The 17,500-nt window shown below is 34.9% G+C and overlaps 3 protein-coding genes across 3 annotated transcripts in view; 2 read left to right on the forward strand and 1 right to left on the reverse strand.

Moving 5' to 3' along the window:
• Window positions 1–766: 766 nt before the first annotated feature.
• LOC134247249 (nucleoside hydrolase-like) lies at window positions 767–1,485 on the forward strand (the record flags this gene model as incomplete). Its single annotated transcript, XM_062729615.1, has 2 exons — window positions 767–937; window positions 1,034–1,485. Coding segments are annotated over 2 exons (513 nt in total), but the record flags the coding sequence as incomplete, so codon positions are not given.
• Window positions 1,477–9,308, reverse strand: LOC134247205 (probable WRKY transcription factor protein 1). Its single transcript, XM_062729545.1, has 7 exons — window positions 9,186–9,308; window positions 4,143–8,504; window positions 3,849–3,992; window positions 3,631–3,747; window positions 3,392–3,545; window positions 2,730–2,882; window positions 1,477–1,772 (listed from the first exon to the last, which is right to left on the reverse strand). Exons 1-7 carry the CDS (start codon window positions 9,306–9,308, stop codon window positions 1,687–1,689), a joined length of 5,139 nt encoding a protein of 1,712 aa, XP_062585529.1. The 3' UTR covers window positions 1,477–1,686.
• A 4,079-nt stretch (window positions 9,309–13,387) lies between these two features.
• LOC134247218 (spliceosome RNA helicase DDX39B) overlaps window positions 13,388–17,500 on the forward strand; it is a 6,059-nt gene continuing 1,946 nt past the window's right edge. The window contains exons 1-5 of the mRNA XM_062729570.1: window positions 13,388–13,468; window positions 14,970–15,186; window positions 15,300–15,427; window positions 15,884–16,160; window positions 16,298–16,416. Coding sequence (XP_062585554.1) covers window positions 14,979–15,186; window positions 15,300–15,427; window positions 15,884–16,160; window positions 16,298–16,416 — 732 coding nt within the window. The 5' untranslated portion in view covers window positions 13,388–13,468; window positions 14,970–14,978. The remainder of the gene's footprint in view (window positions 13,469–14,969; window positions 15,187–15,299; window positions 15,428–15,883; window positions 16,161–16,297; window positions 16,417–17,500) is intronic.

Raw genomic sequence — 17,500 nt, forward strand, 5'->3', positions numbered from 1 at the left:
AAGATGTCTCTAAATTCTCAAATTAAAATGTATTTACCCACAGTGTTTCTTTAAACTTCATCTTTAAATTTAATCATATTATATAGGGAAAATTAGTAAATCTCAAATAATTTTTCAGGAAATGCGATTTGAACTACCTACGGCATATTTTTTAATTGATAATTGATCAAGAAATACATTTTAGGAATAAAAATCATAGGTATCCAGGCTTTTAAAGAAAATTGCATGAATTTTACACTTATTTGGTACTTTACTTTCTCCTACTTACTTCCATCATTTCATAATGCATAGCGTATGAAGTGTTTCCTTTCAAGGAAAACACCGAAAATCACTTCTAATTTCAAATCATGCTAATAAACATTGGCAACGAAGGCTAAATTTAAAAAAATTGAATTTTTTAAAATATGCAAGTTATACTTAATTTTATGAGGTACAAATGTCAACTTTTTTAATAACGTTTGTTAAAACTTTAAAGAACATTGAATCATACGTAGAGGCATAAAATGAGAATTGTTGCATGAAAAAAATTCAATTTAAAGCTTTATTTTAGGACTTTTTGAATTAAATTATAAATTAAAGAGTTATCCTACCTGGCTGAGGATCGTATATCCTTAATGTACATACTGTAGTATCTAACATATATCCGATATAAAGTGTAGAAACTTTACTCTATCCCAGTTCGATGGATGAATGTACTTGATGTATTCATTGGAAAAAATAAGATGTTCCTGACTCATATTACTGGAATGATTCATCCCTTTTGTAGTCAAAGATATTGAATTACAATACATATATTTCAGGTCGAGGGAATTCCGAAGTTTGTAGCGAGTTTAACTTCTCTTGTGACCCCGAGGCTGCTAGGATCGTCTTAACACAACTAGGGTGTCCCATCACTGTGGTCGGCATGGAAGTCTGCTATGACAACGCTATCGCCTGGGTAACGGTTGCCATGGATATATGTAACATTATTTTACTGATGTACTGAGACAAAATACTAGTAATAAGAAGATGATAACGATTTTTTTTCTTTCAGGGAGATTATGATTCATTACGGAAGACGCCCTCTAAAATTAACAATTTCCTGAAACGTATAGAAAAGAAGCCTTTTGAAAAATATAGAACTAATCAAATAGAATGGCCTCGATACATACCATGTGACGAATTCGCAATGGCTGTGGTAATTGACGAATCGGCAATCGTAAAAGAATCTAAGGAAGTGTTTGCAACAGTAGAAGTGAAAGGTGAATACACGTACGGAATGATGGTGGTCGACTGGTCAAAGATTTTAAAGAGGTCAAATAATGTGAGAATTATAACTAAAGTTGACAACAAAGAATTCCTGAAAATGTTGTACCGACCTGTCAATTGGAAGTAACAATTGGTATTGAGAATGTTGTAATTACCACAAGAATAAATTCCCTTTTTCAACAAGTTTTGGTAATATCGAAAATTCAGAATAAATGGTTATTCAATAAAAGTATATAATTTCTTAAAAATGTTTGAACATTTTATTTCAAATAGCATGAAACAGATTTGAAGAAATTCTTTCATAATTTGGCACCAAGAAAACAAGCACTGCATACAAAGACGGGTTACTTGGGGACTTTTCATGTAATCAGATGCCGAGGATGGTTTCATCCCCGGCTTATGGAAAGAGTACGTAAGTGTTTTTAGCTGAACAGTTCCTCAGCCCGGGTAGTAACCGTACTGCGGCGCGTGGATCACACAAAACTTCCCTATCGACATCTTCCGACATCTTGTATTGTTTGGCCCTGGAAAAAAAGAGAATTTTATGTCTTAATACTACTGTATCATAATCATGTATTCTAAAAATCACAAAATTTTAATAGATAAATTGAACGTATGTTGATTTACTTGAAAAGGGTGAAGATCTAAAGTTATCGATCTAAAACAATCCATTGATGAATCAAAGTGAAGAGGACTCAAACACGGACATCCAGAAACTCCAGATTTAAGATCAGGTGCCAGGGAGGAGAAAACATCCCCCTTCGACCGGTAACACCCGTATATATATATATCGACAGTCGGAACATTCCGTAGTCAAATTCACTATGCTAGTATAAAGAAAGGTCTATCGATCGGCATGAAACGTCAAGTCAACCAAAATATGCCCCGATGGTAGGTAATACCCCCTGGTATTTGATAACAATGTCATTATGAAGACCACAGAATTTATGAAAATATAACTTTATGCATGATTGATGAAATCATGTAACATCAACTTGTCTGTCCGTAGCTTGTCTTGTTTGTATCGAATAAGTTGGAAGATCTAAACACCACAAAAATGTCTACGGTGTGACCTGTCGACTCCTCCGTGACACCTGATATCACAGCTCTGATGTTTTAGAAGTCCTTGTTGGCGCTGCTCCTTATTGGTATTGTTTCGACGGATCTTTAGGCTTGATTACTGTTTGTTATCTCCATCAGTTTCACCAAAAGGAGAAATGTTAGACTTTTACTCGGCATTATCGATTGTTGAGTAGTGAAGGATCTTTCTCGTGCTAACGCCTACCATGACTGGAAGCCTTAACTCCTTCCAAATTTTTGACCAATGTTGAAGTTTTTGTGACAAACAAACTGACACAAGAGCAGTCAGAAAAAAGAAATCTTCTTTTTTCACGAAGTCAGAGGTCAGAGTACATAAAAGATATCTTACAACAGCAAAGCCATTTTTTCTTTAATTGCTATAACTACTAATGAAGACCTACTTTTTGGGCAACATATGTTGTATTTTGTGTTGCAACTGTAATTTCCACGACAAGTCCCCATGCTACACTTCAACAAGCCATTGTTCATACGTTGCTGAGGAGGACCGAATGAACATGCAGTGGGAGGGATGAACATTCTGCCGGCCTTGAACCCTGAAAAAAGTAATTATTTATTATTTCCATTTTCAACTTTATTTTTTGATGAAGTTGTGTACATGTTTATAACGCGTAAAGGAATGTTTGATCACGTTGCGAGAGTAAAAGTTTCTGTTTAAAAGTTCTTACCCACCAACGACAGAGTGACATTCAGAACAATTTAACAGTTTACCATCAGTTGAAAAACTACGGCTCCTATTTTTGCACAAGGTCACAAATACATGTATGTATATGAAATGTTCCAACTTTTTGGGGGAGTACTTTTGATAAGAATTAATAGGGAAATTGCTGTGAATTTTGTCTTCTTTTGACTTTGTGTATGTTGTTCCTAAATTGTCGTCCATTCTTCGGATTCAATAGATTTTAATACAAACTATCACAGTTTCTAGGTTTTTTTTTAAAATTTATATATCGAATAAATTAACTCATTTGTTGTCATAGCAAGACTGTCAAAAATTCAGATCCAGTCGCCATGGCCATATCTTTATATTTTAAGTAACACTCACGTCCATGACGAGGTCTTTCTACCAGGAAGATATTGGCTCTGCCTCCACACGAATCTGAGACGAACCCCCCAACTTCATAAACAGCCTGATTATAATCGATTTGTCGTACTTCTGTGTACGCGAAACTATTGGAGTTTGCCTCAATAAATGGAATCTATAAAAACAAAATAACAATTAAATCTTATGACCTCTTTATGTCCTACTAATTAACTTGTATGAGAAGTCTTCTGAAAACCTACATCGGAGAATCGTGTCTTGTTCACCATCTCCTCAAATGATTTCATGAGATCCGGTTGTAATTTCCCAACATAACAGGTGTCTGCGTTGCTGCCTTGCGACACCAATCCAAATGTATTCTGTCATAATTAAAATATACAACACACATTTAAACAATTCCAGATTCATAAATGATGATTTACAGAGAGAGGTAAGATTATGTTGTGAGAATTTCACACACCCATCCGTGGTCCATCGTCAGGTAGTCCGATATAAGTGAGCTGTTTTCAGCGTCATATGTTGTAATGGTGTGGATAGATTTACTCAACAGCTCATGCTCCTCTTCCGTGGTTGTACCGTCTGGATAGTACACGCCGAATGTCAACTGTTCGAAATATATATCATTAGAAAAAAAAATCTCTCTCTCTCTCTCTCTCTCTCTCTCTCTCTCTCTCTCTCTCTCTCTCTCTCTCTCTCTCTCTCTCTCTCTCTCTCTCTCTCTCTTCCCTTTAAAAAATTAAAAGTATTTGCTTACGTAAGCAGGCGCTGGAATATTCTTTGGCCTCCGTCTTTCTTGTCTTGTATTTATTTGGAAATTGTTATCCATGTTTCTACCATTATTACTTGGTTGCTGATTAACTGGCTGCTGATTTTGCTGTTGTTGGTGTTGAAAACTTTGTCCTTGTTGATTTGAAAGGAAACCATTTACTTGCTGTTGATCTTGCATCTGTTGTGGAAATCTCGTGTTCTGCTGGTTGTTTTGCAGGCTGTTGGATTGTTGCTGCTGAACAGAATACATTTGTTGGTTTGGATTGAATTTGTTTTCTTGTTGAGGTTGGTCTGAAGGTTTCAAATGATTTTTATTTTGTGGAGAGTTTCCTTGTGTGTTTTGGTGTTCGGTTGGCTGTTGCTGTTGAATACCATTCAGGTTTTGTTGTTGTTGACCCATATGCACAGTTTGTGATTGATTGTTTTGTTGGTGAGGATTTCCAAACGAATTTTGAAACTGTTGATCAGGTTGCCTATTTTGCTGTTGAACTGATGGATTACTATCCAGCGAGTTTTGTTGCTTTCGAGGGGTTCCTCCAGTTTGCTGATGAATTGGTTGTTGGTATCGTTGATTTCCAAACAAATTTTGTTGTTGGTTTACTCTATTTTGCTGTTGATTTGGTTGTTGATTTTGTTGTATTTCAGGCAAGTTTTGTTGCTGATAACCTATTTCTCCGGTTGTCTGATCAACTACTTGCTTCTGTCGTTTATTTTGTAGATTTCCAGTTTTCTCATTTTGATATTGGTTTGGTTGTTGGCTTTGTGTTTGCCGACCAAAACTCTCGTTTTGCTGTAGACTCGATTTTTCATATTTCTGGAAAGAATTTTGCTGTCCTTGATTGAATTGCTGATTTTGATGTTGACTTGACTGTTGTTGGTTTGATAACGCTTGTTGTTGTTGACCAAAGTACTCGGTTTGTTGTCCGTTAAAATGTTGTTTTTGAACTAGAGATGGGTTTTCATTACTGATTTTATTGTTGGGAGTTTGTTGTTGATTGAAGAACGATTTCGTTTGGCTTGTTTTCTCGTTCTGTGTTTGAAATTGTCCAGGATTTGAGGAAAAATCTTGGTTATTTAACTGCGTTTCTTTATATTTTTGTGGATATGTTTGTCGTGTTTGAAAATCTTGATTCATTTGTTGTCCATTTTGTTGGTTGGATTGAATGGATTGTTGCTGATACACATCATGCTGTGTTTTAAACTGCTGGTTGTTGTTATTTTGCTGGTGCATTTGTTGGTTTTGATACTGCTGCTGTTGATTATCCATTGGCGTTTTGGTACTATAAATATACTGGTTTTCAATATTTCGGTTATCAATGCCAGCTCGCGTCCATTCGTTCGGTGCCTTCGTGGCATACATCTCTTCTATCATAAATGCATTTTGATATGTTGTCGGTACTGGTGCTTGTGTAGGAGGAATAGTAGAAGAATAGTACCATGTATTCTGATTTATCTTTCTCTCTTCATATAGCGGCATGCCACGTACGGAATTTTGTGAATTTGAATTTAGTCTGTACTGCGATGACTGTTGTGATTTGGGTGGCTGGTTGAATAAAAAATTAGGTGCAATTGTTATTTCGGACGGAGTAGTCATTTGATTAGGCTTGTGATTATAGAAAGAAGCATCTCCAAATTTTGAATATTTTACTGATTTCTGTTTATCATACAAGGGCGTTGTGATACCATTCCATCCACGGTTCTGTCCAGCTCTTGCTTTGTTTCGAGTAAAAGTATGTATCTGCTGAGAATCTGGCTTGTTTGGAGGTACATACATTGATGGAGAAGAAGTAGGATAAAAATATGGAGATGATGTGGTAATGTGTATAAAATTATTATTAGTATGTGTTACAGTGTTATCGTTAAAGCTTTGACTTCGTATGCCGTTGGGTTTATTCCAGTGGTTCTGTGTATCCCAGTTTTGTTTTTGTGAGTTATCCCTAAAACTGGAGTATACAACACTTGGATGATTAAACCTTTGTTTAGACTGAGAGTTTTTGTCTTTTCTTGTTTTCTGTGGTGAGGACTGTTGCCTGCTTTTCAGGAAAATCTTTTGAGAATTATCCTGAAACTTTGAGTACACAACACTTGGTTTTGATGGCCACTTTTGAGAAGAAAACTTCCTTTCTTTTTGCGTACCTGGAACATACATGTCAATGTTTAATAAACCTGATTTTATTCCTGATAAATTGCCTGTTCTGGTGACGCGAGGTCTCTTCCCATTATTGTTTATTCTCGAATTACTGAAGGGCTCATTTGATCCTATTAGTGTCTTTGTTTTGTCCGGCTTATTGGATCCTTGAAAACTAATTGTCAATCTATCGGGATTTTGCTGATTTTGATGCTGTAGCTGATTATTTGATCCAGAAGAAAACTCTTTGTTCCATGTTTGCTCGTTATGAAAAGACGACATTCCAGGAAGCTGTCCAGGAGAATTCTGTGGATATTGTCTTTCGACTGGAAGAGTTTCCTGGTTAATATTGTCGAAATAATAATTGTTTGAGGATTGTAGATTCTGCTGATCATACATTGCATTTGGGGGTTGTGATATTTGTGTATTTTGTTTTGGTATATTTTCCCAAGCAACATGTGTTTCTGGAACAGGTCTTTTCCATGAATTCGTGACCTGCGTCGTCGGTTTATTCGTCAACATACCTTTTCCCTGTATGGATCCTATTCCGAAAGATCGAGGTCGAATTATTTGATTCTCAGAAGGCGTTAAAGAAAATTTCTTTTTATTTTGTCGAAAAACAGGATTAAAAGACCTGCGATGTTTCATTTGTTCATGTTCATGAACTTGCTTTGGGAGGCTAAAGGTAAATATTGATGTTGACAACTCTTGTTTGGTTTTTCTTGGAACTGGAGAGCGGGGTTTTACAAATCTATCATGGTTCCTTTTGAATTGCCTATGAGGTAGTTCTCCAGTATACTCTTTTTCACTGAAAACATTTGCTGGATGATTTCTTGACAGTGAAGAAAACTGGGAAAACCTGATGTTTTCGCTTCTGTATTGAGGATTAAAGTTGGAATTTTTATTTTCCAGTGATGATATTTGTTGATTTTTTGTAGTCTTTGTTACATGTTCATTTCTAAATGTAACACTTTTTGCCTTGGGAATTGGCAGATCATGACGTTTCCCCATTGTTGACATTTGATGGCTTGTCGGTGTCTTCAAGATATCTTCCTTTATAGATAGACTATTTTTCTCTTCGAAAATTGGCTTATCATTTGGCTTTTCGCCGTTGTGCACTTGGTCGTACTTTATCGTTTCCCTAAAATGCCTTTTTGTTGATAAATCAATTTTCCTTTTGGCAATGGGCAGGCCAGGCTGGCGGTTTCCCATTATTGACATTCCAGAGTTATTTCGGTGTGTCGGGATCTTTGGAAGATGTTCTTTCATATAAAAACTACTGTTTACTTTGGACATTGATAGATTGTGATGGTTTCCTGAGTTAGGTACTTGGTGGTATTCCGTTGTACCTGATGAATGCTTTTTTGTTGGCAAATGTTTTTTCCGTTCAAAGTTAGGCATATTAGAAGAACTCGGCGTAGATGGGATGTTTTTAATTTCAGTGATTGGCACTCTAGGATGATTTTGCATTTGTGGTGTTTGTTGATCAATGTCACTTTTATTCTTTCTCATTTGCAAATTTAAGTTGGGGACATTTTGTTTTTCTGTGGCACAGTCAGATTTCTGCGATGAATTGCTATTTTTGTCTATTATTGGCTTTTTCTCTGTCTGTAGATGCTTTTTTACATAACCATCGTGTTGAGTAACGTGAACCTCAGTAACGCTTGTGTTCCCATGATCTGCAATACTATTTGTATTAATGTGGTCTGTGGTTACTTGCGTGTCGAATGATTTACGTACGGTATTTACTTTTCCATCAACATGTGATTCAATTTTTGCCTTTTTCTCATTTTTTCTGTTTTGACTATTGCTGTCGGTGATTTTGATAATGGTCCGTTTTTTGAAGCGGCTGTCAATATCAGTTTTATTTGTCCTTACCAGTCTCTGTACACCTTTGCTTGTCCGTTCTGTCGCGTCACTTGCGGTCACCATCTTTGAATTCCCTTTCCTTACAGCAGGCAATTTCTTTAACTGTTCTTTTGTTTTATTTTCATTCCCATTAACATTTTCCAGCTGTGTTTTATTTGTTGATGCCTCCCTCTGTGTGTTTTTGACATGGTTAGGTACCTGTACCTTGGACCTAATGATTTTCTGAAGACGCTCGCTAAGTGACTGAGAGATGCCTCCCCTGTAGTGTTGGAGTATGTTTTGTAGTTGTTTATCCAGGTTATTCAATGATCCATGACCGCATGCAGCGAATTCTATCAGAGTTACAACTGTCTAAAATCAAATTGAAAAATAAAATGTTTACTTGTTTCTTGTTTATAGGAATACAAAATGATAGGCAGTATTTAAGATAAAAATTTCAGATTTCATATAATAAGAACTATTCCCAACGAACGCAGGAATTCAGTATATTTGTATTTCATATAATTATTCATTTGGATATTTGGATGAGACTTTAATACTTCGTTGTAGGCAAACTTGATTAGAATTCCTATAAGATTTAAGTTTTTACATGTATTTACAAACATTGCAAACATTAACGTTTCTATATTCTTTTATTAGCCATCCCTAAGATATCCTAGCATAAATGATTGTTCTATTTTGACAAGTGGATAAGTACAAGCGACTGTAGGTGAACTCCTGTCCACTTTTATTCAGCATAAAATTAACATGCATCAGGTTCACGAAACTAATTTTATTCAAAGGGGAGTGAACACTCTGAAAGTAACATTATCTTGGCTAAGCGCGGATCCAGGAATTTTTTCCAAGGTGATGGGGAGGGGGGGGGGGGTCCACCCAAGTAAAAAAAATTCCAACGCAAGATTTTCTTGACAAGGACAAGCAAAAACATGTGAATTCATTTCCTAAACATGAAAAACCAATGTCGAGAGTGGGATGGGGTTGGGAGTAGTTGTGTGTGTTGACTTCAAAATTCAAACATATGACTTTTCATACCAATTTCACATATATCTGCATTTTCGAGAAGGGGTTTGTGTTTTCTAAGGGGTTGGGGGTGACCGTGAGGGTTCTAAAGTCTTTTTTAATTGATTTACTTAATTGATTTGTAGATCCCAGCATGTTGGAAAATTGAATTATTGATACAGATTGAGGTGTTCAATTCTATTCCAAATACACATTTCTGGCTTCCCTGCAAATTTGAACTGGTTTTGAGAAGTATTATGTGAACAATTACAAGTATATTATAAACTTTCTCATTCAGTCTTTACAAAGGTAAGTCATATACGAAAGATTTGATACCGAATTCCGTAGTCATTAGGCCTATAGTTTTTTTTTATCCTTAAATATATTTGTTTATCAGTTTTCAGTTAGAAAGTGCACAGCAGGTGCTTTTATTTGCATTTTCTGAAATATTATTCAAGATTTACTCTAATTTTCCCCATATAAATGAATAATGTGATGAAGTTTGAAGAATTACCGCCAATAAAACACATTTCTTGTTAAGTCAGAAATATATGAGTGTACCATATCGGACGACCTTAAAACAAGGGAGAGAAATTTAAAGTGAATACAGCATTTTTCAGCTTTGAATTAAAAAAAAAATCAACTTTTGATATTTCAATAAAGCCATGTGTATATGTCGTGTAAGTTTTAAACCCAACATGTTCTATATTGTTATATTTGAAGAATTTACTGATTCCAATTGTTATAGCAAAAAAAATACTCAATGTATCATTGACATTTATTTAATTCATTCTAATGTTCAAAAAAAAAAAAAGAAGTAATTATTCAAATTAAGTTTATACCATGCAATGCAATGATTTTAAATTAAAAAAAAATTCAAGTAAAGCTAAAAAATATTTAAGAGTATATAATTATTTTTTCAAAAATACGGCTCAAGTTTTAAAATTTTAAATTTTAAAAACTATTTTATCGCAATTTATAAAATCAGAGTTTTTAAATTTCACGAATTATGAATCATGATTACAACGTGTTTTTTTTTTCAAAGTTTAAAAAAGTCATAATTATAATCGCTTTAGAATCGATCCCTATTTGTTTTTTTTTTTTTTTTTAAATATTATCAATATACCGAATTGGAATAATTTGAAACAATCGATAGTTTAAATACAATAGAATCAAAAGTCATCATTATTTTGTCCTCTGATAAAAAGGATTGATAAGTTCGTGTGATAAAATACTAAATCTTACCAAAAGAAAAACTGGTACATTTTTAATCCTATATACAAGCATTTTTCAGAATAAGGGTGTGAATTCGGTCACCGTTCGGTCGTTCCCAAATCATATCGGTCATAAATATAATATAATATATGTGAGAGCTGGACATATTGAAATACGTATTAAATTTACATATACCAGGACACCGAGGGCCCCAATCAAAAGTGACCCGATAGATCCATCACGGAATGAAGGCTTTATAAGGCCTGACAGACAGGCGGACTGACTGTTAGATTCGGAATAATTATTGTGACTGACAGCTGTTAAGCGAACTGTCCATATTGTACCTATGGTTAAGCAGCATATGATATCACTTGCATGTATACATGCGTCAGTGCTTGAGCGTGCACTTGTCGAATTTTTTAAAGATATATATGAATATGTTGACAATGATGTGTAAGATGGATTCATTAACACAAAGTAAATTTTGGACAAATATTGAATCTTAAAATTAAACAAAACGGCTGTATCCCAGGCCCCTCAAAAGAATGATTCGGATTAGCAATGTTATGAAATAAATTTTATATACTTTATCATCATATGTATTCTAAAAGTGCGTCTTTTTTCTCTCTTTTGTCAAAGTTATTCAAAAATTATTATAAGATTTCAATTTTAGCATCGATTTTAGTTACATGTAAATATAAACGTCCTTGTAGTTATATGATGTTACTCAATATACATAAATATTTTTCAGCAGAGTTTATTCATTTATTTTTACTCTTTTGTTAAGGCCCCTGAACCTTTATAGCCTAGCCATTAGGGTTCGAAATACGGAACAGATAAAATACGTGCGTTTATGTACAATCTTGAAAGTGGAAATCTATCTTTTAATTGAAAAACAGAAGGATTAAGTTTTTTCCAGAAGTCGGAGGGGAGGCACAACAACTCGAACAAATATAGTAATGATTTTGACAATCAATAAGATATGTTTGTATAATACTGATGCCCCGTATGGCAGCTTATGGCAAAGAGCTTCTCATATCCAAGAGGAAGCCAGGTATATATTTTCAGAAGGAATACACCATGAAATTTGAAAGCACTACAGTTCTAACTGTTCAAAATTTATGGCCAAGGTTACAGTTTGGTAAACTGTTTAGTAAAAATGGGTCAAACTCCAAGGTCAATAGCATGCCAAGAAAACCTTAGCATTCTCTCCGTATAGCAAACTCAATAAAACCGAATTAACATTAATCTGTGATTCTTCCCCTGGGAGACGTGCGGAAGCAATTAATGTCTGCAGTTTTGAGGGAGGGATCTTAAAATTTACTGGGTTAGAATTATAGGTAGAATAATAGTTATTTAGAAGCCTTTGCAACCCCCCCCCCCCCATTGTCTTTTTCGGGTGTGGGGGGGGGGATGAAATTAATTATAGTAAAGTAATTCTTCAATAAAATAAGCTGTCTTTCGATTTTCTTTTACGTAATTCAATTTCAAAATATTTTTTCTCAGTACAAATAAATTGTCATCGGGTAGTTGTGGAAGTATACCGTCGAAATATAAATAAAAGAGTACCAAATTTCCGGAAGTTTACATCATTTCCTGGTTGATCAAGATGGAGACGAGTACTGAATGGGTAGACGTTACCCGATTGGCTATGTGTATATTTTCATTTTAAAGTGAATTTTTTCTTTTGATTGTTTATTTTTCTTATTTTCTTCAGTCCAATATTTTCTTAAAAATAAACGTATTTTGTAAATAAAGATATTTGACAGTAACTTTTTAGGGTATTTGTACTACTTCCTAGAGTAGAAATTTATTTTTTCTTTAACTAAGAAAGCTTCAAACCTAGGATCCACCCCCAGAAGTCTGCTGCCGTAAATTGTCTTGCTGGCGTTTAGGGAATATGGGTGGTTTGCATCAATTACACTTTTATTGACTCCATCGCTGTCGAAATCGGACGAGATTTCTTGGCATGGTCAAATTTGGCGGTACTCAAAGAAAGGTTTTGCTAAAAATGCGGCATACATTTTCAAGAGTTTTGAACTGATATAAAATGAAAATTCTTTAATTTTTTAAGAGAAAAAATCACGAGGAATAGTTTCGCAGGTATTATTCCAAATGTGAATCAGGAATGATGTACCGTGTGACCACACATAAAAAATGCATGTATTTCAGAAAACGTTCTTTGTTTTTAAGGAAGTCCTAAATACTGCGCACTAAAATGTTCTAATTAAAGAGTAATTTTATATAGTTAGAATGATCTTCCCATAGAAGTAAGATAGAAAAATGGTTATTTTGAGTTATTGACACAATTTGTAATACATTAAAATATTCTTAGCATTATATTAGACCAAGAATAAGTAATGAATTTATTTTTTTTTCATCTGTTTTTTCCTACGTAAGTAAAAACAGTGATTTCTGTTCACGAATAGACTATTGTCTTTGAACAATTTTCCTGTGGAAGTAAGACAGGTACCCTATGTTGAAAATTAACTAAATAGTCCTAATGAGTACACCTTTACGATATAATTTTCTTAAAGTCCAAAAAAAGCTATTTTATCCGTAAGTTTTGAAACAGTACATAGGCCTACATCTTTATTCAATTTAAACTACACAGTGGCGTAGCATCGTTTTTGAAAGTGGGGGGGCCAGGCAGAGAAAATTTTTTTTTACTTACCTGAAAAAGTTGACAAGCAAAAAAAAAAAAAAAAAAAAAAAGGTAAAAGTTGCCAAAAGTCGAAAATCCTATTTCGTGGGGGGGGGGGGGGGGGGGGGGGGGGGTTGTAGGTAGACTTTTTCTCAATGTCAACTACTTTTAGTACCAATTCTTATACTACATTTTCGGTACATTTCTAAAAGTGGGGGGGCCTACCAGGCTTTCAATTAACAATTTATACTACGCCCCTGCTACAGCATGAGTGTTAAAGGGGGTATAATACAATTTACCTTCCAATATTTTTCATCATATCATTTATTTGATCGAATAAGTTTTAGTATGCAATGACAAATCAAAATGTCGCTTATTCATTGGATTATTTTTGACCAATCAGCAGGCACTTTGCGGACGCCATTACGACCAGTGGAGAAAACAACAAGAAAGACAGGTAAAATAAAATCTCTTGCAATCATCTGCGTATGTAAGAATCACGGGCCTTATATTAAATGAAATACTTAAACCAAGCTTGTTTTATTCGAAATCATTATATATTTTGTTACATAATTTATTGCCTGGTATAGTATTATCCTTTGTCTGTTGTCGGTTAACTGAGCTGAGTAGGCTTATATGCCGTTTTGTGATTTTAAATGCAGAGTTAGTGAAACTGAAGTGATACTTATTCATTAATTACAGTAAATGAAAAAGACTAAGTCTTGGCGCTTTGTGAAATGGTAAATGTCGACAAATTTATCAAAGGGCTACACTAAACGCAAATAGACGAATTTCACATTCCAGTGAGTTATCTCCCGTTGTCGGTGTAACGCTCATTTTCCCCGGTGACCGGCCTCTTTGTCCTTTGTAAGTTACGTTTTTCTGGCTTTTTTTTTTACGATTTTGATATTTTACATGCCAGGAAATTGCCAGAACCGGCGCCATTACGAAAACTGGGAATTTTTATATACTCCAAAGGAAGTTGATTTTCTAAACTTGGGAACCGAATTAGATTTGCTGAAATCACAATTTATCAATGGCACAATACTTTTAGAACTCGCCAATAGCGATGAATAGAAATTACCACTCCACATTCCGATTTTTCAGAACTTGCACGATTTTAAAATGCACGAAATGAAAACAAATCTCGACAGTCAGATAAAATGTGTTCATCGGATTATATTATTTCATAAACGAAACAAAAAAACGATGTTGGTGAGTACTAAAGGTTTTGTACTATTGATAATATTGTGAATTCAGCATTTAATTCGGTTTACAAGTATCGAAAATCAAAGTCTGAATGCGCGCGCTCCGGTTGGAGGATGAATAAAACAGCTTTCGAATGGCTCCAAATTCTGACGTTTTCCTGGCATGTAAAATATCAAAATCGTAAAAAAGCCAGAAAACGTCAGATTTTTCGGACTACTTTGTCCTTTGTAAGTTACTTGTTAATATTTTTAATCTTCAAACGTTCTCGAACAATTTCGATCTGTACCGGTATTGCCAGAGTTTAGGGCAACATGAAAAACATAAGGGACATATTTATATAAATTTTATTTATTCCTTAGCGTTTTACCTACATGACGTCATAAATTTTGATTGAGTAATTCTGAATACTGATTTTGGTGCACATAAAGTTGTAATTTTTTATTTTAGAGGGAAATCAGTGCTTTACATCGGTTGACCACTTTCAGTATATAAATTTTAATTGTATCTGACCCATAAAGTTGTAAGGTTATAGAGGGAAATCAGTGCTTTACGTCGGTTGACCACAAATTGTATCTATGTATACGTTGTAGTATCCTAATCGGGCTTTTTTACCCTATTTTAAGAATGGGGCCCGGACCCTTGAAATTGAGAATTTTACGACAACTTGCGAAAAACAGAGCTGCAGATCTACAAAATGAAATTTATCATATTGATTGAAATTAGTAATCGGTTTATTTGTGCCTTTTCAGATAAACACGATGGCAGATAATGAGAATGAGACAGAATTGTTGGATTATGAGGAAGATGAGACAGAAACTACTGCTGATGGGACAGGGGATGCCCCAGTCAAAAAGGATGTCAAAGGAACCTATGTTTCCATTCACAGCTCTGGGTTCAGAGATTTTCTCTTGAAGCCAGAACTACTACGAGCTATTGTAGATTGTGGATTTGAACATCCCTCAGAAGGTTTTAATTATGAACGATTTTAATTGTAAATGTATGAAAATTTTGCAACAATTCTATTGTTAATATCAGCGAAAATGTGGGAAAACAAGTTTGGTTTTTTTTTTTATCTGCAGTCCAGCATGAGTGCATTCCACAGGCCATTCTGTCTATGGATGTCCTTTGTCAGGCCAAGTCTGGTATGGGAAAGACTGCAGTTTTTGTGTTGGCCACACTTCAACAGTTGGAACCTGTGGATGGTCATGTAAGAAATAAAATTTTTCAGATGTTTACCAAGACAAAATTAGGGCGACAGTGACATATTTCATGGAACCAAAACTTACAAAATAGGACGTAAACAACAAACAAAATGCATAGAATGCATTAGAATGGGAATAACTACCTTCTAATTTGGTTCAGATTTAGTATGGGTGTAAAACAGTAGCTGACCCTTAGATTTCTATTCCTCTGTGGGACAATTGCTGACTGCTCAGTTTGTGTTAGTCGCACATGGACTATTTAAGTTCCTTTTATTGCAAGTTGCTTTAAAGGACAAAGCCCTGATGCAAGATAAAAATAGAGATAATTAGCAGTAGCGTTTTCATTTCTTTACTGCCAGTCACTCTATTACAGTAGACAGCTAGCAGTGGAACTTAATAAATGCATGAGATGACCATGTGCAATTTAAATTTAGTAAATAATCGAATTTTGACCATTACAGGTGTCAGTTCTGGTTCTTACACATACAAGAGAACTGGCCTTCCAGATCAGCAAGGAGTATGAACGGTTCAGCAAGTACATGAACAACGTGAAAATTGCAGTGTTCTTTGGAGGAATGGCCATCAAGAAAGATGAAGAGGTTCTAAAGAAGAATTGTCCACACATTATTGTTGGTACTCCTGGACGAATTCTGGCTCTTATCCATTCAAAAGCACTCAATCTGAAAAACGTGAAGCATTTCGTTCTGGATGAATGTGACAAAATGTTACAAGCACTAGGTAAGACGGAGCAAGTTTTGAGTATTTGTTAGAACACATAACTCAAAAGATTTTAATTTTTATTTAAATTGTAATGATATATATTTATGTAAAAATCTGAGGAATTAATTGAGTAATATCTCTTATTCAATATTCAGACATGAGGAGAGACGTACAGGAAATCTTCCGCAACACCCCCCATGAAAAACAAGTGATGATGTTCAGTGCAACGTTGAGCAAGGAAATCCGAGCTGTCTGCAAGAGATTCATGCAAGATGTAATTAGCACTCCCTTTGTTCTAGCTATGGCCGCGTGAAATATCTGTATTGGATGTGTTAGTAGGAAGAGTTTTGTGGCAGTTTTCAAGCAGTTCTTCAATCTGTTGTGATCGCTTTGCAACCATCTGTTGTAGAGCAATGACTTTGTGCATGAACTTTGTTACCCTAGTGGTTGAGTAAAGAGAAAATATGTCCAAATATATTTGATTAAGATCAGAAACACATCTTAAAGTTAAAAATAAAATAATAAGTGCTAAATTTTTTGGGGGGTCCTATCATTTGGATGTCGGAAAAATTTGGAGAATTGAAAATTTGTTGTAATAAATGCAAGATGGATATTTATGAACTTTTGAGAGGTGCACAAGTCTCGCTGCTCTGAAAGCAGTGGGCAGGCTGCATCTCTCCGTCGTAAGAACAGCGTTGGATACATTTGTTGAATATTGGTCTACTGGAAGTTTTGAATGTTAAGTGTGTTTTCGTGAATTTCTCCTGTACCTGTTGGCCAGAGAGCTGGAAGCGGGCACAAGGAAGTGGAGATATCACCTCCAGTGGGGTCATAGTGCACCGTTGCATTCATTAGCTGGTTATTGTTGTCCAATCCAGCAAGTATGTATTGGTATCTGTAGAGTGTTACCAGAGAGTAAAGTGATTCTAATAAGTATTACTTTATGTTGACTTTGCAGCATTTACAAAAGAAATGTTGAGGTTTATTAATGCCTGTTCTGTCTGTATTCATTTGGGAAGGGTGGAGGGGGGGATTCTCAATAGGATTTTGTCAAGGCATTGAAGGCAAGGTCGAAATGTTTGCTTTTGAAAAAGGTCATTTACAAACATTATTGGCACAGATAGATTATCACCCATTCTCTTTTCACACTAAAAATGTTAAATTGTTTAAGTATGTATGTATGTGATATAAAAAAAATCTTTTTAAAAAAAGAGAAAAATGAAAGAAAAGGGGACTGTTAAGCAAGACATATGAAATAGCTATGCAGAATGTTTTCATTTTGCCAATGAACCCTTCAACTTCACAATATTTCAAATGCACTTCTTGCATTGCATAAACCTGATAAAGTAATTTCTGTA

Source organism: Saccostrea cucullata, unplaced genomic scaffold (genome assembly GCF_032062105.1).
Source record: "Saccostrea cucullata isolate Sc308-1 unplaced genomic scaffold, CSIRO_AGI_Scuc_v1 ctg38, whole genome shotgun sequence".
Lineage (NCBI taxonomy): Eukaryota > Metazoa > Mollusca > Bivalvia > Ostreida > Ostreidae > Saccostrea > Saccostrea cuccullata.